Genomic DNA, 25325 nt, shown 5'->3' with positions numbered 1-25325 from the left:
ATGAAGTACCTTATCATAATTCACTAAACTACAGATCATATAGTCCTCATCATATAAAAATAAACAATATTAAACCATAAATAAATTTCTAATTGGGGAGCATTTCAATTTTTCCAATTTATTTACAAAGCTTTGACTTTGTTTCTTCCTTGTGTAACATGGGAGTTACTAGCACTTGTATGTTGCACTTCAAAAAGTTCAGCACCAGTTTGAACTATACAGAGTTATATAAAAACTATTTTTTTTTTTTTTTTCCAGAAGACAAACTCTTTAAATTATTCAAAAAAAAATCCCCTATATCTTTGTTTCTCAGCTGTCCTGAAGCAAAAGGAGATAGGAAAGGCCTGCAGCCACAGCTGCCACTGCTGCACTTGCTACTGGAACTGTAATAAAATAATTATTCTTTATTAATTTATTATTCACATTTTTATTAAATGTATAGGAGATTAAAAACCTGTACTGCTTCTGAATATATACATGATTTATATTTACATTTACATTATACAATGAAATTTGCATTTCCTATAAAAAAAAAAGTAATGAAAAATTTAAAAAAGGGCTTGTCTTTCTTCTTTTGTATTACCATCTCTTGAATTTATCATTTTGCTGGTTATGTACTTGTATTATTAATAGTTCTTTCCATTGAAACTGTTGGATTTTTATTTGTAAAAAAGTGATTGAATTAATCTATTTATTTTTTTTATTATTTTTTTTATGATGTATAATGTTTGCCACGAATACAGAAGTGATACTTTTATACTGTTCATACAATTGGCACAAAAATGTTTAAGATGATAGTACTACTGTGAAACTTTAATTAGTTGTCATTGGCTACTTTCAGTCAATATTATAAGATCACTGAAAGGAGTTGTAAATCTATATGGTAATTTTTTTTTGTATTTGAAGAAATGAGTCCAAATATGAGTTATGTAACAAAAAATATATATATTTTTTGCATTAATTATTGCAAGTTGAGATTATTGCAAGTTGCAATTCTGTGTTGGTAATTATAAAATTTGAAGTGTTGGTCAAGATATCAGAGGCAGATATTGTTGGGATAGCAGAGACGTGGTATCACACAGATATAAGGAATGCAGAACTGGAATTTAGGGAGTATAATGTGTACAGAAAGGATAGACAGGATGGGAGGAAGTGTTATGCTGTTAATTAACAAAAACATAAAATCAAAAGCAGTGCATCCAGTTGATATAGATGAACAGTGCACTGTTGAGTCAGTTTGGTGTGACATAAGCATTGCGAAAGCAAAAATAAGAGTAGGAGTGTGTTATAGGCCTAATGACTCGAATAAGTACAATGAACAATTGTACAGAGAAATAGAGTGGGCTAGTAAATCAGAATGTCTTATAATGGGGAATTTTAACTTCCCGATATTCACTGGAACTTATGGGTTGGTCACTCGCACACTAGTAAAACTTTTGTGGATTTATTGGATGATTGTTTTCTACAGCAGCATGTTTGAGAGGCAACCAGAGAGGGTAATACTCTTGTTTGTTTGTTTGGTTTTTAGGAGCATTAGCAACTAAGGCCATATTGCTCTGGAATATGCGGTGGTCATTCCCTGACCTTTCCGCATCCTCTGTATTTGGTGGTGACGGGCTCGAACCACGGTCTAATCAAGAAGCGTGTGCTATGCACTGTTGCTCCTTCCCACCTGGCTACGGAGATGTCTGGTAATACTCTTGATCTGGTTATCAGCACAGTATTTGTGTATTAAGAATTTGGAGATAAAGGAACCATTAGGTGGCAGTGATCACAGTGTACTGATGTGGGATTTCCTTAAAGATATAATTACCATCAGGGGTAAAGGAAAGGGTTTTTGCTTCCATAAAGGTGACTACAGTGGTCTCAGAGTTTTTAAATTCTGTATAGTGGGACCAACTGATGATGTTACCAACAGCAAATTCTAAGTGGGAAGCATTCAAGGAATTAATAGTGGAAGCTACTAAATGCTTCTATTAAGAAATATTATTCAAGGTTTAGGCCTAAATGGTTGTCAAATGAACTAATGAGACTCGTGGCAGAGAAGAAAAATGCATGGGATGCATATAAATTATCAGGCAACACAGAAGTCTATAATATATATAAGCTAGTCTGTAATCAAGTCACAAAGGAGGTTAGGCAGGCAAAGGCAGATTACGAGAAATCTTTGGCAAAGGATGCTAAGAAAAACAGCAAGGATTTTTTTACTTATATAAACTCTAAAAGGAAGGGGATGAATCTGATTGGTCCACTTAATATCAATGGGTCAACTGTTGATGATACTGCTCAGATAGCAAACAAACTGAATGAGTATTTTGCATCTACATTCACACGTGGAGTTATTAAGGATTGAAAATGCCAGAAGGTTATCAAATTGTAGCAGGGTGCTTAAGGATTTTGTAATAACTGAGAACAAAGTGGAGGAGAAATTGTTGAAGTTAAACAGAAGAAAGGCATCTGGGAGTGGATGAGATCTATCCAGTTATATTAAAGGAGGTGGCAAAGGAAGTAAGCAAACCCTTAGCCATAATTATGAGAGCACCCTTGGACTCAGGTTCCCACGGACTGGAGATGTGCAAATGTATCCCCAATTCACAAAGAGGGGGATCAAAGGGTGACATGAGTAAATACAGACCAGTTAGTTTAACTTCTGTTCCTGGTAAAATAATGGAGTCGCTGGTTAAAGATGCATTGCAGGATCATCTAGGCAAGACTGCAATAATTCAGACACAGCATGGGTTTGTTAAGGGAAAGTCTTGTCTGACAAATCTGATTGGATATTATGATGTGGTTACAAAGGAACTGGATGCAAAAAATAATTTTGATATCATATACTTCGATTTCAGGAAAGCTTTTGACACAGTTGCGCATGGAAGACTACTGTACAAACTGGAGCAGAATGGTATTAAGGGTAAGTTGCTACAATGGATAAAAGGATGGTTAAGTGGGAGAAGACAGAGGGTGGTAATCAATGGGTGCTGCTCTTCGTGGACTAATGTTATTAGTGGAGTCCCACAGGGTTCAGTGTTAGGTCCACTGTTGTTTTGTATATTTATCAATGATATTGATGAAGGTATATCAGGCTTAGTGTCGAAGTTTGCAGATGATACAAAGGTTGGCAGAGCTGTTAATGACAGTAATGGCAGTGTGTTACTGCAACAGGATCTAGAAAATTTGGGTAGATGGGCTGAGAAGCAGCAACTGAAGTTTAACATTGACAAATGCAAAGTAAAGTCAGTCCTCGTATAGCACGATAGTTGTGTTCCTAGAAACCCTCGTGCAATATAAACAACAGGTACTATGGGAAAAATAGGGTTAGGTGCCGACCACCCAAGATTGAACACATTTGTAACCAAAACATTACCAAACACAATAAATAATCGTGATAAAATACTTACGTATTTTATTACGACTATTACGTAATAAAATATTGCTAATGCTTTTGATTCTATCGTAAGCAAACTTGTTCTTTGTTTGATTTTCTATCCAAGCAGATGACAGCCGTTCCATCTCTTCCAATTCTGTGTCTTGATCTAATGGATTTTAATTACACTTTGAGTTGTTCATGCTATGAAAGTTGTTTATATTTTCTCTGCATTCTTTCTAATTCTCGGCGTTGCCACATTTAGGCCTGTAACAAGTGCAATATCACATGGTCTTCAATTCGCTCAAAGTGTTTCACAATTTCATATTTTTTCTCTATCATTACCGGGGAAACTCTGGTGGGCCGGAGGCCAGTGTGATTTTGGCCATAAACGTATGGGGCCACTAAAAATTTTCCCGGGTAAGAATTTTTGACCCAGTCCTCTTCTGTTTATCGATATTGCTTTTCTTTTTCTCTCTGAATCTGTAGTGTCTTCACCAGGATGCTTCCTTTTCACACCTTTTAAGTATTTTACTCATTTTTTAGGGAATAAAGCACAATTACAAAATGAGCAGGCACGCTTGATACACATGAACAAAGCTGTGTGCGTGTAGCAACTGAATAAACACACTGTAAAGGCAGAGACACACTATTAACACCTCATTTTAGCTCGCATTTTACTAAAGCACATTTCTGGGAGTTACTACCATAAAACAATAAAAACAATTTCCAGTTGCGTTTCTGCTAGTGGAATCTGTTATAAACTGGTAGTAAACTCTATCTAATTGCATTTGCGATAATACCGATAGCTGCAATTGTGTGGGTTTTTCATTATTATGGTGAAATGTGTTTCCCCATCACTGATATAAAAAACATAAATACATTTTCAGAATCTTCTCTTCATTCCTATCGTGTTGTGTTCAGTTGAGGTGATTCCGCATTCGACTGCCATTTAACACAAAGGCGAATCGTGCATAAGCTAATTCGGTTCATGTTATATATGATATCATTCTCCTATTTATAAATCATGTAGTGTAAACATGTGTTATACGAGGGCTGACTGTACTGCATATAGGTAGAAGTAACCCCAGAGAAACGTACCAACTGTGTGGTACTACACTTAAGGTGGTAGAAAATTAAAGACCTGGGAGTAATCGTGCAGTAAGATATGAAGTTTTCTGAGCAATGCAGACAGGCTGCCAGGGAAGGTCATGGGGTGTTGTCAATGATATACAGGAATTTTGCAAGCAGGGAAAAGGAGGTGATTGTCCCTCTGTATAAGGCAATGGTCAGGCCATGCCTTTAGTACTGCATGCAGGTCTGGAGGCCTCATTTTAGGAAGGATGTAGATTTACTTGAGCGTGTACAGAGAAGGTCAACATTGGTGAGGGGAATGAAGGGATCCTCTTACCAGGAGAGGCTTAAGTTCTGAAAATTGCAGCAGCTGGACTAGGCACCTGCACAGTGATCTGATTGAGGTGTATAAGGCCTTGAATGGGTTGAGCACGTTGAATTCTGTTGGGATTCTTCCACTTGTTCAGATTATGAACCTAAGGGGGATAAATTGAAATTGAGGAAGGACAGATGTAGAATAGATGTGTGGAAATTTGCCTTTAGTCAGTGGGTGGTAAATTGCTGGAACAAACTTCCATCTGTCATTGTGGAAGTTGATAGGTTAAATAAATTTAAGGAGGAACTGGACAAACATTTAGAGGGGATTGTTTAGTATTTTTTTTTTTTTTTTGGCTGATGCTGCATAAGCTTATACACTTGCTTTCTTGCATCACATGCCACTACTACTATTCACTCTTATGTGTCTATAGTGATTTGATTTGTCTAATATATCGATACACTTCCTTCAAAAAGGATTCAGATAATCCTCCTTTTGTAGCAAACAGTGCAAATGAGATGTATGCAAAACAGGAACAGGTTTAAAAGCAGCAGTCAGAGCAACGAGCTTACAGAGTTTCAGAGGCTTAATCTAGGTGACATCAGCAATCTGTCACAGCATGTGACATCTACTGGGGGTGGACAAAATAATGGAAACATCTATGATATGAGTAACAGGTATGACTAACATGGTGTTGGGCCAGCTTTTGGATTTAAAACAGCTTGTATTTTACATGGAATGGATTCAAATAAATTTTGAACTGTCTTAAAAGGAATACTGGACCATTTGTCGTGGAAGAACGTTTCAAGGCCCTTGAGTGATGAAGGTGGAGAAAATCCGCTTTTCACTCTCCTCTTCAAATATGCCCACAGTGGCTCAATAATGTTTTAAGTCTGGTGATTGTACAGGCCTCGGAAGGTACTTAGTCTCAAGTTTTTGGTCCTCAAAACCAAGACTGGACGCATCTGGCTGTCTATATTGGAGCATTATCATCTTGAAACGTGGCATTTGTGGGAAATGACGTTTGCATCATGGGATGAAATTGGCCACTCAGAATATCAAGGTAATTAGCGGCAGTAATTTTCCCAGACAGGGTGATGACGGGACCTAAAGAATACCAAGATATTGCTGCCCAAGCCATTGTTGAACCTCCTTCATGTTTGATGGGAGGCACAAGACAGTCAGGATGATGCACTTCCTTTTGCATTTGTCTGAAAATATGACATGTTTCCAATCCAGTGTCCGGTTTTTATGTTCCTTACACCACTGCATCCTATTTACAACATTATCATCAGTAATGAGTGCCTTGGCAATAGCATCCAATAGAAACTACATTGTTGAGACCAAAATTAAGTTCTGCAGTTATTTTTGAGGTTGCGGCAGTAGTTTTTTTGTTTTCTGGCTACAATCCTTTTTAAACGTCCAGCAGTCTCTTTCAGTTGGCTTCAATTTTCTGCCACAATTCATTCCGTCAGATTTTATTTTACCATACTTGGTGAATGCCGACACCATTTTCGATATAGTTGCTCTAGATACATTTAACAAATCAACAGTTTTAGCCATCGATACTAATAATGCTGAACTTTCACCAACAATTTGACCTCTTTAGAATTCAGACAGGTCAGTCATTTGCTTCATGTACTTTTTTATAGCACCTCTAAATAAACATCTGCTTTTATAATCTTTTCCTCATAGTACTTACTACCTGTAAGTAAAAAAAAAAAAAAAAAAAAAAAATCACTGCATGTCCATAAATATATCATATAGCCATTACAAAAACTACTTTTATATCAGGTGTTTCCATTATTTTGTCCATTCCTGTCCATGTCTGCTTATCACAAAGTCAAATGAAGCCAACCTAGAGGAAAAAGTAGAAGAATAACAGTGATATACGTGTGCTAATATTCAGGGGAAGTGGATAGAAACTGAGCAAATCTGTGAAAAACATTATGGTGGAATTTCAATTCTTCGTACGATTGCTTGCAAGAGTATCCAGTGGATCACAGAGAGCTGCATAACATGGGTTTTCATTGAACAGTTGGTGCTCACAAGCCATACCCACACATTTCACCAGCAAACATGCAGGGAATGCTTAAGGAATATCATTTAAAACCATCAATAGTTGACAGAATTGTGGGCATACCAGAATTGGCCAAACTGACAGTTTGGCCAATTCTGGTATGCCCACATTCAAGCAATTCTATGGAATGAAGCACCCTTCATGTTCCAGTATAATAATGCTCCATTCCATACAGCAATCAATGTAAATATCTGGTTTGGGAAAAAATAAGTCCAACAACTCACCTGACAAGCATCCAGAATCAAGATCTAAATTAATAGAATGCTTCTGGGATGAACTTGTATGTTGGAATACAGCGTGGGTAACACACCCCTCTGCATTAGCCGAAAGGAAGGATGAACAGACACAAATTTCTGTTGTTTACTATGGAGTTGGCTGAAAGTGTTCTATGACATATCAGTTCTTCCTAAAGTTCAGCCTGTATCTTATTAATATAATTCATTAGAATGTGCTTTTTTATTTTATATTAAGGTAGTTTTTTTTATACAAAAATATCTTTTTGTATAAAAAGATATTAAAAAGATAATCTAAAGCAGGAGTGGCCAACTTAATTTGTGATGCGATCTACGTTTTTCCTTCAAAATGTGCCACGATCTACCATCTCAAAAATTTCATTGCACAAGGTGCACAAATTGAGGGATGACTGTATATTTAAAATTCGTTGCGATCGACTCATTGGCCACCCCTGATCTAAAGGGTCTACTATATTTATGTTCCTTACGCATTTTTTTTTTTTTTTTTTTTTTTTTTTTTTATCAACTAAGGAAGAACACATTGTGACAATATCTCAAGTGATTTGGAACTACCCTTGCTATAATACTTAGCTGGCTCATACCTATAATACAGTTAAAGTTCTGGTAACCAGTATATTTATATTTAAGAATTGAGGTAACCAATTAAAGTAGTTTTATTTGTGGCCCATATTAGGTAAAAAAAAAAATTTAACTACTCATGTATTCATTATTACAGAATACTTATTATTAGAGAGAAGCATTCAAAATAAATATATCTTACTATTTTACATAAATCAAATTAAAGGAACTGACAAAAATAAGGTGCCTCCGTAGCCAGGTGGGCAGGAGTGGCAGTGCGTAGCACATGCTTCTTGATTAGACCGGGGTTCGAGCTCATGACCACCAAATACAGAGGATACGGAAAGGTCAGGGAATGACCACCGCATATCCCCGGAACAATATGGCCTTAGTGCTAATACTCCTAAAATAACATAACATACCATACATACCATACTGACAAATATTCTAAAACTAAAAAATAATTACTTAGTTTTATATGACATTTGCTATATAGAAAGTTAACCATTGTAATTTGGTCATTACAGTTAGCATGTGAGAATTGAATACTGTAATAATTTTCATTTTATCTCATGAAGTTTGACACATTCTGGGAAAAAAAAGTGTGTGTCAATATTAGCAATCAAAAAAAAAAAAAAAGCAGTATATGATCAAATGTGAAACAGATCCAGGTAGACTGTCCATAATCCACTTGGAAACTACCTATACAAAAATGATATTTCTCAAGTATAATGTTCAGAAAAAAGAAATATTCAATTTAAAGTCTCTAGGGGGCACGACACTCATGTCTTCATTTGATCACGTATACCAAAGTAATGAAAATGCACAAGAAACTTATCTAAGGAAACCAAGTAAACACAAAACAGAATATACTTTCACCAGTCAGCCTGACAGGTTGACAAAACAACTGATCTGAGGTTCTGGGGGGGGGGGAGAGAACAGTCTTCCACTTTTCCATGCTCAGTTACTTTTTTTTGATGAAAAAACTATAGCCCTCTGCTTTTAATGAATGAAATTCAGCTGTTAACAAAGGAAGAAGCAGATCCTACATAAATATTTCCTAGCATTTTAACTCAAATTTTTATTTAGATCTAAAGGGTTTATACAATTTGGCATTAGACCTTAAGCGTTAGAAATCTAATTATCAAAAGCCTAATAAAAAAAAAAAAAGAAAAGTGTCAGTCAAGTGTGTACTTACTAATCAAATTTCGAGATGTTGGCTGAATATCACCAGCTTCTGACAGTCTTTCTTCAAGAGAATCTGCTTGAATGAGAGTATGAGTGGCTAAAAATCAAACGAGAAAATAAAGGACTGTATAATAATATTGCTAAGTAAACATTAAATTTACCAATCACATGAGAAATTTTCTATAATTGGCTAGAATAATGACATGAATTCATACTAAAAACAGAATATTTAATGTATATATACACATAATTGAGTCATAATTTGCAATGCAGCAAGACGGTTACATGCCCAGACACTGACTGTAACTTGCACACTAGCAAAACTTGTAGATTTATTGGATGACTGTTTTTACAGCAGCATGTACGAGAGACAATCAGAGGAAGTAATACACTTGATCTGATTATCAGCAGTGATTCATGCATTAAAAATCTGCAGATAAAAGTACCACTTGGTGGCAGTGATCACAGTGTAGTGATGTAGGATTTACTTAAACAAGTAACCACCATCAGGGGTAAAGTGAAGGGTTTTTGCTTTCGTAAACATAACACTACAGTGGGACCAACTGATGATGATGTTACCAACAGCAAATTCTAAATGGGAAGCATTCAAGGAATTAATCTTAGAAGCTACTAGGCTTTTTCATACTAAGAATATGAGACTCGTGGCAGAGAAGAAAAATGCATGGGATGCATACAAATTATCAAGCTACACAGATGCCTATGGTAGATGCTAGTCTATAATCAAGTCACAAAGGAGGTTAGGCAAGAGAAGGCAGATTACAAGAAATCTTTGGCAAAGGATGCAAAGAAAAACAGCAAAGACTTATTTACTTATGTAAACTGTAGAAGGAAGGAAGGGGATGAATCAGATTGGCCCACTTGATATCAACGGTTCAACTCTGGATGATCTGGCTCAGATAGCTGACAAACAATGAGTACAGCTACTCCCTGACTTATGTAAGGGTGTCGTTCTGCAGAACTCTACATAAGTTGGAATTTTCCTAAATGCTTATGCAGACTAGCAAATTTGATTGAATTTGATTGAAGCAAAAAAGAAATGTTCAACGAACATGTAAATAGAATTATTTATTCAATTTTTTTTTTTTATCTCATGCACAGGAAAAGTTACAAAAGCGTACAAACTTACAAAAAATTTCGAAATTATAAAATTACAAAAAGAGAGAGGAGACAGGCATAACCTCAGCAAGTTTTACCATTTGAGCATCGTTGCCAGAATTAATTCTCCAGCTGATAAGCACGCTGCTGCACAAGATGAGGGGGTGTGGAGATTTAGAAGGGATTTTCCCAACACATCATAAAATTTCTCTGCAGCTGCAGAGTCGGCATGGCAACTTCGCCGCATACTTTAATTGTTTGGAAACCAGCGCAATGCTTGAACCTATTAAACCACCTGTTGCTTGTCACGAACTTTGCTTGGGGTTCGCCATACTTATCCTTAATATCTTCATAAATCCTTCTTGCTTTTGCTTGAATGGCCATTGGACTCAGGGGCACTTGCTTCTGAATCTGATTTTCCATCGATATTATTATTAATATCTTTTCCATCTTCTTCGATATAGCACCTGAACACTGTTTTGTGATCAATGTTGATCTTAAATGTGTTGATCGATCCTTTAACATGTTCTTTTATATGCGCACTGTCCCTTAAAATTGTATTCACTGTTGAAGCAGTGAGACCTAATTCCATGCAATAGTGATAAACCTTGTCCTGCTTCATACTTCTTAATTAATCATCTTCATTTCTAAATCAATTTTGTTTCATTTCCTAGCACTGCCAGCACTTGCACTTTCCATTCCCCATTGTAGTAATTAATAGGAACGAAGAGAAGATTCTGAAAATTTATTTGTTTTTTATATGATTGACGATTTTAGTGAAGGGGAACACATTTCACCATAATAACATAAAAACCCACACAATTACAGTTATAGGAATTATTGCAAATGCAATAAGATCGAGTTTACTACCCATTTATAATTAGATGCACTAACAGAAAAGTCCAATAAACCGCAAAGTGCAAATTGTTGTTATTGTTTTATGGTGGTGACCTCCAGAAATGTGTTTTAGAAAAATATCACAAAGGTGTTCAAAATTGATTCTTATAATGGAACGATGATAACGATGAAAGTGTACTGCAATTTTCACTATAAAAATGACCTTTTAGAGAAAATACTGCTATTATTAAGCAGTATTATTATCCTTCTGGTGAAAACATCTCACAGACGAAACGTTTGGTCCCTTCCAAGGAGATTTGGGTTTTAATAATAAAAGATTACGCATTTTAAAATAAGGTTTATTTTTGACAGAAATGTGCTCAGTCTTCTTTAGTGCATGGATTATCTGATGTCTAGGGCTGGTTGATGTCAGCATGTTCCAGTGTTTGGAGGGTTCGCATACAGGAAGTATGAGCATAGAGTTATTTTAGGTTATTATTTTTTTAAATTCGGTATTTTTAATTTAATGTAATTTTATTTATCTGATTTTATCCCGGTAAATGAAAAAAGATCTCTTATTTGGATATTGAGGTAACTTTCATATTTATTATTATATTAGGAGACTCCATTTTCAGGGAAACGGGGAATATTTTTTGCAATAAGGATAGGTGGAGCAGAACCAGGGTATGTCTGTCGGGAGCAATTATTAATGATGTCACTAACAGATTGTCAGATTTTAAGGGAGGGAGGTAAAGAGAATATTATTATTCATGTGGGGACTAATGACATTAAACGCACACGATCTGACGATTTGTTGGAAAAATACAGGACCATGCTGAGGAAATGCAGCGAGCTAGGCCACAATATCTATGTGTCTGCAATTCTGCCCAGACACGATAGGAGGGATTATATGTTAAAAGCCTTGTGGATTAACTCAAGACTTGAAGGACTCTGCAAGGCTTTAGGGGGGAAATTTCTATCAGCATGGCCCACACTTGTAGGTAGAAGGAATTTGTTTTGTAGAGACGGGATACACTTAAACAAAGGTGGTGCAAAAGTTTTTGCACCACCTTTGGCTTTCCCTGATACCTTAAAGGTTCAGGGAAACTGATAGTTGGGGGGGGGGTAATACTGACACACGTTTATCTGATAATATTGGTCAAAGTAACCCTTGCACATACCTCAAGAGTTCTTATCTGTTACCCCAAATGGACATATTATCTAGATGTTCTGCGGGCAGAAACGTTTCAAGTGAGCGGGTAGCTAATGCCAGGGAAGAGAGCCTAAAAAACTTCAAGGGTTGTTAAATATACAAGAACAGTAAGTCTTAATTGTTTATATAGTAATGTTAGAAGTGTCGTCAATAAAATGAGCGAATTCAAACTGCTGGTTAAAACAAGTAACGCAGACATAATAGGGCTTACGGAGGGCATAATAGGGCTTCACCCAGAAATTGGGGATGATGAGTTTCAGTATGGCTTGTATAATGTATTTAGGAAGGATAGAGTAGATAGAAGGGGTGGTGGGGTAATGCTTCTTATCAGAAGCAGCCTGAGTGCGATGATAGCTTTCCCGGATTCAGACGTTTCACATGCTAGTATAGAATCTGTATGGTGTCAGATAGTTGGAAACAAAATGCATAATGTGAGTAGGAGTAATCTACAGACCAAGTGATTGTGAAGATTATGACGAAAGCCTCTACATGCAAATGGAATGGGCAAGTAAGCGTTAATGTCTTATTATGGGTGATTTCAATTTGCCTCTGATTGGAGTAAATGGGAAGGAAACTCGACATGGGAAACAAAATTTCTAAATCAACTAGATGACTGCTATTTGTATCAACATGTCAGGGAAAGTATTAGAGAAAAGAATATCCTAGACCTCATCATCACCCATGAATCAGATGACATAACAGGGCTGACAGTAGAGGAACCAGTAGCAGGAGGTGATCACGGAGTTCTACGGTGGTTAATGATCAGAGAGGTAGCAGTAGTAAAAGGAAAAGGAATGGGTTTTAATTTCAGAAAAGGAAAGTACGATGCCTTAAGGTACTACATGGCCTCTATTAACTGGGTAGATATCGCACAGAGAATGAATACAATTGAACTGTGGTATGCTTTTAAAACATTAATCACAGATGCCTTGAATACATATTTACCATTAAGAAAATACTCCACGAGGAGGGTTCCAAGTTTGATGAATAGTGAAGTTGCCACATTACTTGAGCAGAAAAAGGTGGCATGGAAAGGTTACAGAGCAATAAAAAGTACTGAAGCCTATAACAGCTACAAGATGATCTGTAATAGAGCCACAGAAAAGGTTCGACAGGCAAGGGCAGTTTATAAGAAAGCACTAGCAAACAGAGCAGAGAGGAGGGGTAAGGAATTCTTCACATATATAAATGCCAAGAAGAGCAGGACAAACTAGATCGGATCTTTATGTAAGGGAAAGGGGATAGTATTAAATACACCAGCTGCCGTTGCAGACGAACTCAACAGTTATTTTGCATCGATATTTACAAATGAAAAACCTTTTGTGGCAATGGGAAATTGTGGGAGCAAAGTTGAAAAATATGTAATTAAGGATATTGAAATTTCGCAAGATTATTTAATGAAAAAAACTTTCGAGCCTACAGGCCAGTAAGGCTCCTAGAGTTGACGGAATATACCCTATAATCTTAAGGGAGGCAGCAAGTGATTGCATTGAATCATTGAGGCTAATCATGCGAGCATCACTAGACTCTGGGGAGATTCCATTGGATTGGAATCTCTCCATTCATTTTACTGAATTCCTTCAGAGATTTATATACCTCTATCATATGCCCTCCTTCCCAATATGCTTAGCTGCTATGTTTTGTAGACCACTTTCTAAGTTGTTCTTCATATGGACATTGATTAAGAATCTTCACCAATCTGAACCTTTTCCAGACGTTCTATTTCATTCTTCAAATGTGGCTTCCAGATTTCTAAATACAGTTTCACCACCATCTTAAACAAAGATGGTCATGTCATTCTTTTTTCTAATTGCAAAGGTCCTATATATAATTGACAAGACACCACATGCCTTCCTAGTCACCTGTTTAAAATTCTTGGAAAATTTCATGTCTGACTGAATCATAACTCTTAAGTATTTTTCACCCTGGATCACTTTAAATTCACTCTTCCTACTTGGTGCAGCATAAGCCTCAGGCTTCCTTGCACCACATGTCTAATAATAATAGTAACTCCTAGAAGTGCAAAACCTACACTTAGATTTATTAAACTTTGGTTGCTATTTTTCAAACAATTTACGAAACCAGTCTAAATCATTTTGAAGCAAAATGGTCTGGTTCTGGTTGTTAACCACTTTTCCTAAATTTAAATCATCAGCAAACTCTGACAACTTCCCTGAACTTCCTCATCAATATCATAAAGAAAAATAAGAAACAGAAGTGGCAACACTTATCCCCAAGGGACTCACTCCACTTGCTACACTGGCTGACTCTGAAGTATGTCCAATTATGACTACTGTTGCCTATCTTTTAGCCAGCCCTTGATCCAACAGAGGGTCTTGCCATTAATCCAGATATATTTGAATAATTGAATGCTGGACACAGGAGACATTCCTTTTGATTGAAGAAGTGCCGACATATATAACCAATACATAAAAGTAATTCTATGATAAATGAAAATATATTTAAGTGATTGAAGGTAACTTTAAAGTTGCAATGAAACATAGAAGAAATTTTCAATAAATACACACAAAGTGCAACCGATTTAACAGCAGTATGACCCATTGTAAGCTATCATGGACTGTAGTGTGCATGATAGACAAATGGCAACAAATGAATGAATTACAATGGAGTGAAGAGCAGCAAGGATTTACTGTATGGACATGTGGAAGTTTGCCTTCAGCCAACATGTGGTTGATTGTTCGAACAAACCTCAGTCTGTGGAAGTAAACCATTTGAATAAATTCAAGAAAGAACTAGATAAACTATTGGAGTGGATTCACAGGTGATGTGGGGTGTTTTTTTTTGGTTGATTTCACCAGATAGCAAATTTACTCAATGAGTAAATTTCCTATCTGGTGACAAGCTTTATTAATTATATCACTTAATTCAATTTTTCTGTCTAAAGAATTAAGATTAAGAAAAAAATTGGGGGGGAACATTGACACCTATACCTTCATTTGATCATGTATACCAAAGTAATAAAAACACACAAGAAACATCTATTATATTACTGGTTAAACTGCAATTATTATTATCATAATATTCAGATTTATAATGTCAGTTAGAAATTTGCACAAGTGCATCAATTCAGGGGAATTAATCATAGAAGCTACAAAGCTTTTTTATATCAATTAAGAGACAATGTTCCTATAAAGGTTTAGATCAAAATGGATATAATGGATGTAAGATGATCTGATGAGACTTAGTGGTGGAGAACAAATATGCATTGTATTTTTATAAATCATCAGCAAATACAGAAACCTACAGTAGATATAAACCAGTCTGAAATTAAGTCACAGAATGGGTTAGGCAAGCTAAGGCAGATTATCAGAAGTGTTTGGCAAAGAATGCAAAGAAAAGTAGCAAAGACCTCTTTGCTTATGTAAACACTACAAGGAATGGGATGGATCAAATTGGTCCACTACATATGACTGGTATAAAATTGATGATTTTGCTCAGGTTAATGACAAAGTGAATAGATATATTGCATTTTTTAGGAATGGATATGCCAAAGTATATCAAATTACAGGGAGCTAAATAATTTTGTGATAACTGATAGGAAAGTGAAAGAGAAACTTTTAAAACTAAACATAAATAAGACATTTCGGTCAGCAAACCTTTAGTCATAATTATGAGAGAATCCCTGGAATTAAGGAAAGTCCCTATGGCCTGATGCAAATACACTGTGCTGCCACTTTATTAGGTACACCTACCTAGTAGCGTGTTGAGCCTCCTTTAGCCTTCAAAACAGCCTGAATTTGTCTAGGCATGGATTGAACAAGATGCTGAAAACATTGTGCAGGAATGGAGTACCATGCAGACATGAGTTTCTGGTACTCCATTCCTGCAGTTCCTTGAGATTCAACGGAGGTGTAGGCCTGCAGCGAACAGCCCTTTCCAGCTCATTCCAAAGATGTTCAACAGGATTGAGATACACGGACTGAGTGGGCCACTGCAGCAAAGAAAAAGTCATTGTCATGTTCCTGGAACCATTCCATAGTGTTTCGGGCTTTGTGCACCGACGCATTATCCTGCTGGAAGTAACCAACTGACTAAGGATAAACTGTCAAAATAAACAGATGCACTTGGTCAGCAATGATGTTTAGGTACAATGTGGCATTCAGACGTAAATGTATGGGTATCAATGGACCCAACGTGTGCCAAGAAAACATTCACCACACCATAACACTGCCCCCACCACCCTGTACAACAGTCATCAGACATGACGGGTCCATGGATTCATGTTGTTTTTACCAAATTCTGAGCATTCCATCAACATGATGCACCAGGAACTTCGACTCGCCAGGCCAAGCAACTGTTTTCCAATCCTTGATAGTCTAGTGCTGATGTTGCTGTGCCCACAGGAGGTGTGCTCTCTTGTTCTTCATTGATTACAAAGGTACACGATGTGGCCGTCGGCTGTTGCAGCCCATTCACGACAAAGTGTGACTAGTGGTCCGTTGCGATATTTTGTTCTGTGCACCAAGGTTGTATTCTGACGTGATGTGCGACATTGTGGCCCATCTGTTTGCTTGCATAATTCTAGCCATCCTCCTCTGACCTCTTTCATCAACAAGTGATTTTCTTCCACAGGAGTGCCGTTGAGAGGATGTTTTCTGTTCGTTGCACCATTCTCGATACACCCTTGAAACTGTGGTGTGTGAAAAGTTCAGGAGAACTGCCGCTTCAGAGATGCTTTGACCAGCACGTCTTGCACCTACTACCATACCATGTTCGAAGTCCGTTAGATCACTCCTTTTCCCCATTCTTGCTACAGTTTGTGTGCTTAACTGATACTAGAAAGGTTGTTCTGCTGTATCTATATCCACAACAGTGATCATGTGACTTGCAACGTTGTGGGACAAACCATTTGTGTGCACAGCAGTGCACACAAATGGTGGACCTAATAAAGCGGCAGCCCAGTGTATATCCTCAATTCACAAAAGGGAATCAAAGGGTGCAATGACTAATTACAGAACTATAAGCTTAATTTCTCTTCCAGGAAAAGTAATGGAATCACTGGTTGTTCGAGAAATAATACAGGACCCACTTAGACAGAATGCAATCACACTAGTGATTGATAAATTTGTTAAAGGGCAACTCTGTTTGATCAATCTGATTGGATATGGTAAAGAAGGAACTGAATGCAAAAAACTGCATGTGTACCTTGTGCACACAAAAGATTGTGCAAGGTACACTTAGATTAGCAAAATTTAAGCTAATAGCCTAATTAGCCATTTGTTGAATAGTATGATTACAATAATACAAGTATTTGTTAGTGTTTTCATTTTTTGTCTCACATTTTTGTTACATTCCATTGTTAGTTTTAAATAATAAGAGGAGTTTACCTCAATATAGTATGTAGAACACTTCCATATGATACCTTCAAGAAATTAAAACGAAAAAAATCGAAAAACTTACATTAAAGTAACAAATAATTAAAAACCAATTTAACAAAATTAAAAATCGATTTAACGCAATTAAAAATATTAAAAAGAATTTAATGAAAATTTTAAAAACGATTTTCCTTCCTGAAGCTGACAACACTTTGGCTGTATGTGGTGATTACAGGAATGAAAATTACCGAATAGCGGTGAACATGAAACTTAAATAGTGATTATTTGTCTTCACGCATGTGCGTAAAGGCCCACACATCAGAGATCAAATATGGTTGATGAACTTTAACAGAATTCTCATGCAATTTAATTTCTATAGTTTCTGCAATTAATAGTCACGTATAATTATGCTGGACATTAAGTATTTTGGCCTCGTTAAATAAAAAACTATGTTTTTCGTTAATGGCATGAAAGGCTAATTCTGACACTGCATAAACATACTTTTTTATTTAATGAGGCCAAAATACTTAATGTCCAACGTAATTATATGCGACAATTAATTGCAGAAACCGTAGAAATGAAATTACACAAGAATTCTGTTAATGTTTGTCGGCCATATTTGATCTCCGACAAGTGGGCCTTTACGTGCACGCGTGAAGACAAATAATCACTATTTAAGTTTCATGTTCACCCCTATTCGGTAATTTTCATTCCTGTGATCACAACACACAGTCGAAATGCGTTGTCAGCTTCAGGAAGGAAAATCATATTGAAAATTTTCGTTAAATTCTTTTTAATATTTTTAATTGCGTTAAATTGATTTTTAATTGTGTTAAATTTATTTTAATTGTGTTAAACTGGTTTTTAATTATTTGTTACTCTAATGTAAGTTTTTCGATTTTTTCGTTTTAATTTCTGGAGGGTATCATACGGAAGTGTTCTGCGTACTATATTGAGGTAAACTCCTCTTAATTATTTTACAAATATTGATATCAACGTAGAACGTATTGAGCATTACAGCTCTGATTCACACTATCTAATTCCATTGTTAGGTGCATTTTCACATCAAAAATAATTTTGATGTGAAGCAGCAATTGAAGTCTAACATTGATAAATGCAAGGTACTATATATGGGTAGCATTAATTCCAGAATAATACATCACCTGTGTAGTAATCCCACTCAGCATATTGTAGTACAAAAAAAGACCTGCAGGTTATTGCACAGTTATCTATGAGGTTCTCTGAGCAGTGCAGACAGTCTGCCAGGTCAGCTGATGGGTTTTTAAATGATATACAGGAATTTTTCCAGCAGGGATAAGGAGGTGATCATCCCATTAAATAAGGCAACATTTTAGGAAGGATGTGGATCTGCTGGAATGGGTGCAGAAAAGAGCAACGTGATCAGTGAGGGGAACAAAAGGGTACTCTTACCAAGCAAGGCTTCAGTTCTGTAAATAGCAGTGCCTGCAAACTAGGCACCTGTAAGATTTGACTGAAGTATTTAAGGCTTTGAGTATGTATTAAGTATGCTATATGCTAACAATGTAGAATATATTGTTTCTCTTGCTTAGAGGGTATAAACTGAAATTGAAGGATTAATGTGCAGAAATTTGCCTTCAGCCAGTGGGTAAGTGATCATTGGAACAATGCTGTGGAAAGTGGGGGGAGGGGATCAAACCTCTGGAGAAAATTTGCAGATTCTAAAGGAAATTGATCCATTGATTCTAAAAATACCAAAATTATGTCTCTATCACATCTATAAAGAAAGAAATATCGAAAAACAAATTTCGAACATCATATATATGTTCATATGTTATCTTAAAACAGTCATTGTTTGAAATCATTTTAAAGTTAATGTACTACATACATTCTATTTCCTTAAAAATGTTTGCCACTTATAGCATTTTTCTTATAGTCCATTTTGCTTTACCTCTTAAGAAACCAGCAGTAATGTCCCACTGTGGAAGTATTCCAGTAACTCTGGTATAGGCATTTGGCAGACCACATTTTTATAACATTGAAGTAAAACTGACACCAGAAATTTCATAATTACCTTCTTTCCTTCGTCCAAGAAATCCTGCACAACTGCTTTAAACAATCACTAAGGTTATCGTTAAATATCAATATCTCAGGTAGCAGAATCCAATGCTTCCTTTATCCAGAGTGTAACAAAAATTCTTCAATAGTATGCAAAGATGGAAGAATCTTTTTTGTTCAATGAAGAACATATTATTTCTCCCTGGTAATTATCCCTCCCTCTTTTCCTCTGCTTGCAAATATAATGTTTTGCTGCTGCAAAACTATCTCATAACAATAAGAAACAACAGTATTATGTGAAACCTCTTTGTAGTGAATAATCCAATTACCTTAAGATTACCACAGATATTCCAAGAAAAGTCATGGTACTTTTTGCACTCAGGATATTGGAGATGCATTTCCACTGTGCAGCAAAGCTGCTTTTAAAAACTTAATTTTGAGGTATCAATAAATGTATGGCATTCATTAGGTTTGTATTCAATGCCTAGTTCATTCAGAAAACCAATAATATCTTTTTATAGAAACACATACTGTCTTCCATAGTAAAACATTTTGAAAATACCATGATTTTTTCAATATACTGCAGTTTTAGTTCCTGCATCACATAACTTCCATTGTTGTAACTCAGAACTAAGGATTTCTCTTTAGATAAGCTTAAATCACAAACTTATGCCATTCAACCCTTCTTGTTTAATTAAGTGGTGTGTTATAATTTTTTAGTTGATTGTCCAAATCTGTTGAAGTGAACTGTCCAGCAAAGCTTGCAACACAAGGATCTTAGTTGATTGCCACTTTCTTTATATCATCATTTTTGGGGATATCTGGTATTGGTAGACTTTATTGCAAATGATACGATAGGATATTTGATGCTGTGCTTGCTTTCTTTGGACATCCCTATTTTTATCATGCAGAAAAAGCAATTGATAATGTGATTGCATAGTCCTCCCAACACTCTAGTTGGGAGGACTATGCAAAAAAAGTATACTTTTAATTTTCTCAGTTAGCTCAATCCTGAGATTTGTGGCACAGGTAATATAGCACATGATGGAGCCAAGTTTTGTTCTGATCACCAATCTTGCAAACAAAGTACAAAGAATATGCATGTTTAGCACTTTTGTAGATTTTCTTCTCTGAATTTCTGTTGTAAATCATCCATACACTAGCAGAAATTGTCAGGGTAATTCACACACTTCATTTCCCTTTAAACATTTCAATAATATTAGCATTATCCAAAAAAAAAAAAAAAAAAAACCTTTCCATTTTATTCACCCATTCACTCCAAATGTTTGTCCCAGCAATCAACTACCCACTAGCTAAAGGTGAATTTCAACACATCTATACTACAACTGCATTTCCTCAATTTGAGTTCATGCCACCTCAGGTTTGTAATCTGAGCAAGAGGAAGAATTATCAGCATTGAGCCTACTCAAACCATTCAAGGCCTTATACACCTCAATCAGATCACCTTCCAGGTTTCCAGTCTCAAGACACTGCAATTTGCAGAACTTAAATTTTCTCGGTAAGAGCAACCCTTTGTTGCCCTTCTCTGTTCTCTACATCCTTCCTAAAATGAGGCCCCTAAACCTGTATGCAGTACTCAAGGTGTGGCCTGACCATTGCCTTACACAAAGGGATAATCATCTCCTTTTTGCTACTAGCAAAATTCCTGTGTATTACCGACAACACCCCATGACCTGCTCTAGCACCTGTCTGCACTGCTCAGAAAACTTCATATCTGACTGCACAATTACCCCCAGGTCTTTTTCATTCTCCACTAACCTAAGTGTAGGAGCACACAGTTGGTACATTTCTCTGGGGTTACTGCTACCCATATGCAGTACTTTGCATTTGTCAATGTTAAACTTCAGTTGCCACTTCTCAGCCCATCTGCCCAACTTTTCTAGATCCTGTTGCAGTAGCATTCTGAAATTAACAACCCTGCCAACCTTTGTATCACCTGTAAACTTTGACATTAAGCCTGATATACCTTCATCAATATCATTGATAAATATAGAAAACAACAATGGGCCCAACACTGAACCTTGGAGGACCACTAAAAACATTAGTCCACAGAGAGCAGTGTTCATTGATTACCACTCTGTCTTCTCACACTCAACCATCCATTTATCCATTGTAGCAACTTGTCCTTAATGCCATACTGCTCCAATTTGTACAGTAGTCTTCCATGTGCAACAGTATCAAAATCTTTCCTGAAATCCAAATATATGATATCAAAATTATTTTTTGCATCCAGTTCCTTTGTGACCATATCATAGTATTCAATCAAATTGGTCAGACAAGACTTTCCTTTAATAAACCCATGCTATGCCTGAATTATTACTGCAGTCTTGTCTAGATGATCCTGCAATGCTTTTTAACCAGTGACTCCTTTATTTTACCTGGAATAGAAGTTAAAATAACAGGTCTGTAATTACTCATATCACCCTTTGGAATTGGAGATACATTTGCACATCTTCAGTCCATGGGTACTTCCCCTGAATCCAACAATGCTCTCATAATTACGGCTAAGGGTTTGAACCAAGCCCTGAACCATGGAGACTGGAGAAGTCCTGTATGTATCACTAATATATAAAGACAATTTTAAGGGCTAAGTGGAGACCCTAAGACCTAACTATAGATCAGTCAATGTGACTTCAGTGATAGAGAAAATCATGAAGGCAATGATCAAGAGTGTAACGCAGAGACATTTGGACAGAAATATAATTATGAAGGATACACAATACAGTTTTGTTATGAGGAAGTCATGGAAAGATGAAAAGGGAGGAGCAACAAATTTAACGTGCCTTTCAAAAAATCATGTTTAACTGAATAAGGCAATATTTAGTTAAACATCATTCGGAAAAAAAATCACCTAAAAAAATGATATTTAACTTAGTAGATATTTTGACATAGTCACTCAGAAGCTGGATGTAGGAAATAATTTTGATATTGCACATTTGGATTTTAGCAAAGCATATGATTATCTCTCATAATAAGGTTACTATATAAACTAAAACATGTTGGGATCACAGGTAAAATTCTAAGGTAAACTGCAGGGTAGCCACAAGGCAGGAGGAAGAGAGTTGTGATTACTGCTTACTCTTTAGATTTGGCTAATATTAGAAGTGGAGTTCCCAAAGACTATTATTGTTTAAATGGGTGTTCATTATTACACTCTGCAAATGCAAAATTGTAAAAATGTAAATGATATGTTGACAATGATAAGATATTGTAGTAATTGTAAAACCACATTTGGAACATTGTTCCCAAGTATGGAGATCACGCTAAAAAAAAAAAAAAGAAAGGAAGAAAGAAAAAGACATTGAGCTTCTTGAAAGGGATAAGTAATTCAGTTGGCGAGATCTGCATAAGGGCACCTATATGAGTAAAGACCTTGAATATGTAGGCTACAAGAGCTTAGTAACGAGGCACTTAGAGGCATCTTGTAAGCCAGAAACCAAAGGTCTGAGATGTTATAGTGAAATGAACGAAGATGATATTTTCGAATGATACAACTCAGGTGTATAATTAAAATTACAGGGATAAGAGGTATAGACTGGATTATAAGTTTTCCTTTAACCAGTGAATTATAAATGATTAGAATAAGCCTGGTAATTTTGATCGGCCACGGAAGTGACGTCATCCACGGCTTCCACTAGAGACGCTTCCCACGCTCGCACTGCTAGTACTGTGATTATAGCGTGTGATGCATTTTTCACGACCGGTATGATATCTCGAGTCAGGGGTGAATTTAGGGGGGTAAACAGATGTGGCTTATTACTCCCTTAACCATGCGTATAAGTGAATGTGTAAAATGTTTCTACGTCTATCTAAAAAAAAAAAGAAAAAAAACTAAAAACCTGGTCGTCATGCCTTGCCTTACGATGATAAGTGGAGACAACAGTGTCTAGAGTTCTAACTTTTTAGAATTTTTGAATAGTATGATTTCACAATCATGCTTCCTGAAGTTACTACTGCAGTAAGTATGATTTCAACAATACAAATATTTGTCCACAATTTCTTTTTTTTGTCTCGCATTTTCATTACATTCCATTGTCAGGTGCCACTAACAGTTGCATATGTCGCTTCAACTACAAGATCGGTACATCAATTGGTGCTATTTTACAGAGATATTCAGATATGTTGCACTCGCAAGTATACATCTCTTACTTTACTTATCATAAATCCATTGTATCTTGTCTTCCAGAAATTATGAAAATCTGTGAATGATCAATAAAATATTTACAATAAAAAAGTTCTTTTATTTCGTAATTGATATATACAAATTAAACTGCCTAAAAGAAACGCGAAGAACATAAAAATTTCGCATAAACCATCAACGTGCTCGGCATACATGCAACTTTTTTATTCGACTTTTTTTTTTACAACTAGGGAAATATAATGGATACATTTTTTTCATCATAAAATTTTAATATTACGAATAAAAAATAACCTAAAATATTTCCCATATCACAAATAACATAAAAACTATCACAAAGCATTCCACAATATAAAAACAAATATTACATAAAAAAAAAAAAAACTTTCTAGAAAAGTACACAAAAAAATTAGATTACATGAAAAAAAATTATTTCAAATATTCAAGAAAAATTTATTCTAAAAATTGTCATATACAATTTACTTCTTTATTAATATTTGTCGATCTTCTGCTTTGCTCAATAGCTGAGCGATGATTACAGAGGAATAATTTGACGTAACGATCCGGATCAAATTGAAGCAATGGTTTTCCATTTAGATGTATGGTCATCATAATCTGCAACGTGTTTAATTGTCACCATTATTCATTCACTCAATAGTATTCATTATGCTGAAAGCTCACTCAGCTTCAGCACTGCTAATCGCAATGGTTTCAAAGATATTTCTGGCTTTCTTAATTGAAAAGGTAATTTCACTCAATTTTAAAAATAAACTGTCTCTGACAAAATCTCGAAAATCATTAATTTTTATTTCATATTTTATCAGAAAACTTAAATTTCTTATTCAGTTTTCACAGTCTTGCCACTGAGACGAAAGTTCTTTCACATTCCACGATTTCGGGTAGCATATGTTTCAAATTTCTTTCAATGGTATCGTTATTTTTTTAATTTAATTTAAAATCACCCTGTTCCATTAATAAGTTATCCTTTAAGGATAAAACAATACATTTAATAACTTGTCACGATGTAATTTTTTTACTTTCGATTTTGATTCCTTCAAATTCTTTCCACTTCAACATGCTCTCAATTTTAGCTTCATAATTTCCTTCAGAATTTTTCAAATTAGCAATAGCATTGATAGTTCGAATAATTAATTTATATGCTTTTACCATTGTGATTCTGTAAAACTTCTGAAAGGTAAGAGAGCTCCTGCAGGATGTCGACCATTAGTGCTAAATGGTTAAGAAATTTCAAATTTAAAAGTCGATTTAATAACCCGGAATATTTAACTTCTGATTCAACATGTTTGCACAAAGTGGGATAATTCCTCCAACACACAATTGCCGTCCGCAAGCTAAAAGCTTGCTCATCGTGGCCTGAACACACAACCGATCTTTATAGTTTCTACATCAAGTTCTTTAGCAATCATCTTAATTCACGCTAGTTTTTTGGAGATTGGTGATACAGTTTTGTTTTTTTTTTAATTATTGCCTGTGTGCCATTATATTTTAGAACATTTTCTACACAGTGAAAGGCTCGACAAAGTTTCAAATCTGCCAACATTTCATCTTCGTAAAATTTATATAATATCTCAGTTGCCTCAATTCCCCCCCCCAAGTTGCTCTCTCACTAGTTCTTTGAATACTGTGCAAAATGTCTAAATCACACGGATATTCTGCTACTGTGACCATGTAAACACAGACAGGAGAAATTTACTGGAAGGCGTGGATCTCTCACTTCTCCGAAAAACATATGCCCGTTTGTCAGAGTAAAGGGGAACCACAACATAGGTTGA

General features: G+C 35.8%; 1 protein-coding gene across 1 annotated transcript in view; it reads right to left on the bottom strand.

The window, feature by feature from the left end:
• Positions 1-251: 251 nt before the first annotated feature.
• LOC150081618 (protein odr-4 homolog) overlaps positions 252-25325 on the bottom strand; it is a 121518-nt gene continuing 96444 nt past the window's right edge. The window contains exons 10-11 of the mRNA XM_090379472.1: positions 8845-8931; positions 252-383 (exon numbers count right to left, since the gene is read on the bottom strand). Of these exons, the coding sequence (XP_090235598.1) occupies positions 310-383; positions 8845-8931 (161 nt within the window). The 3' untranslated portion in view covers positions 252-309. The remainder of the gene's footprint in view (positions 384-8844; positions 8932-25325) is intronic.

This window comes from Mastigoproctus giganteus, chromosome 8 (genome assembly GCF_048544385.1).
Source record: "Mastigoproctus giganteus isolate SK-2022 chromosome 8, ASM4854438v1, whole genome shotgun sequence".
NCBI lineage: Eukaryota > Metazoa > Arthropoda > Arachnida > Uropygi > Thelyphonidae > Mastigoproctus > Mastigoproctus giganteus.
This window is presented reverse-complemented; position numbering and strand designations above follow the sequence as displayed.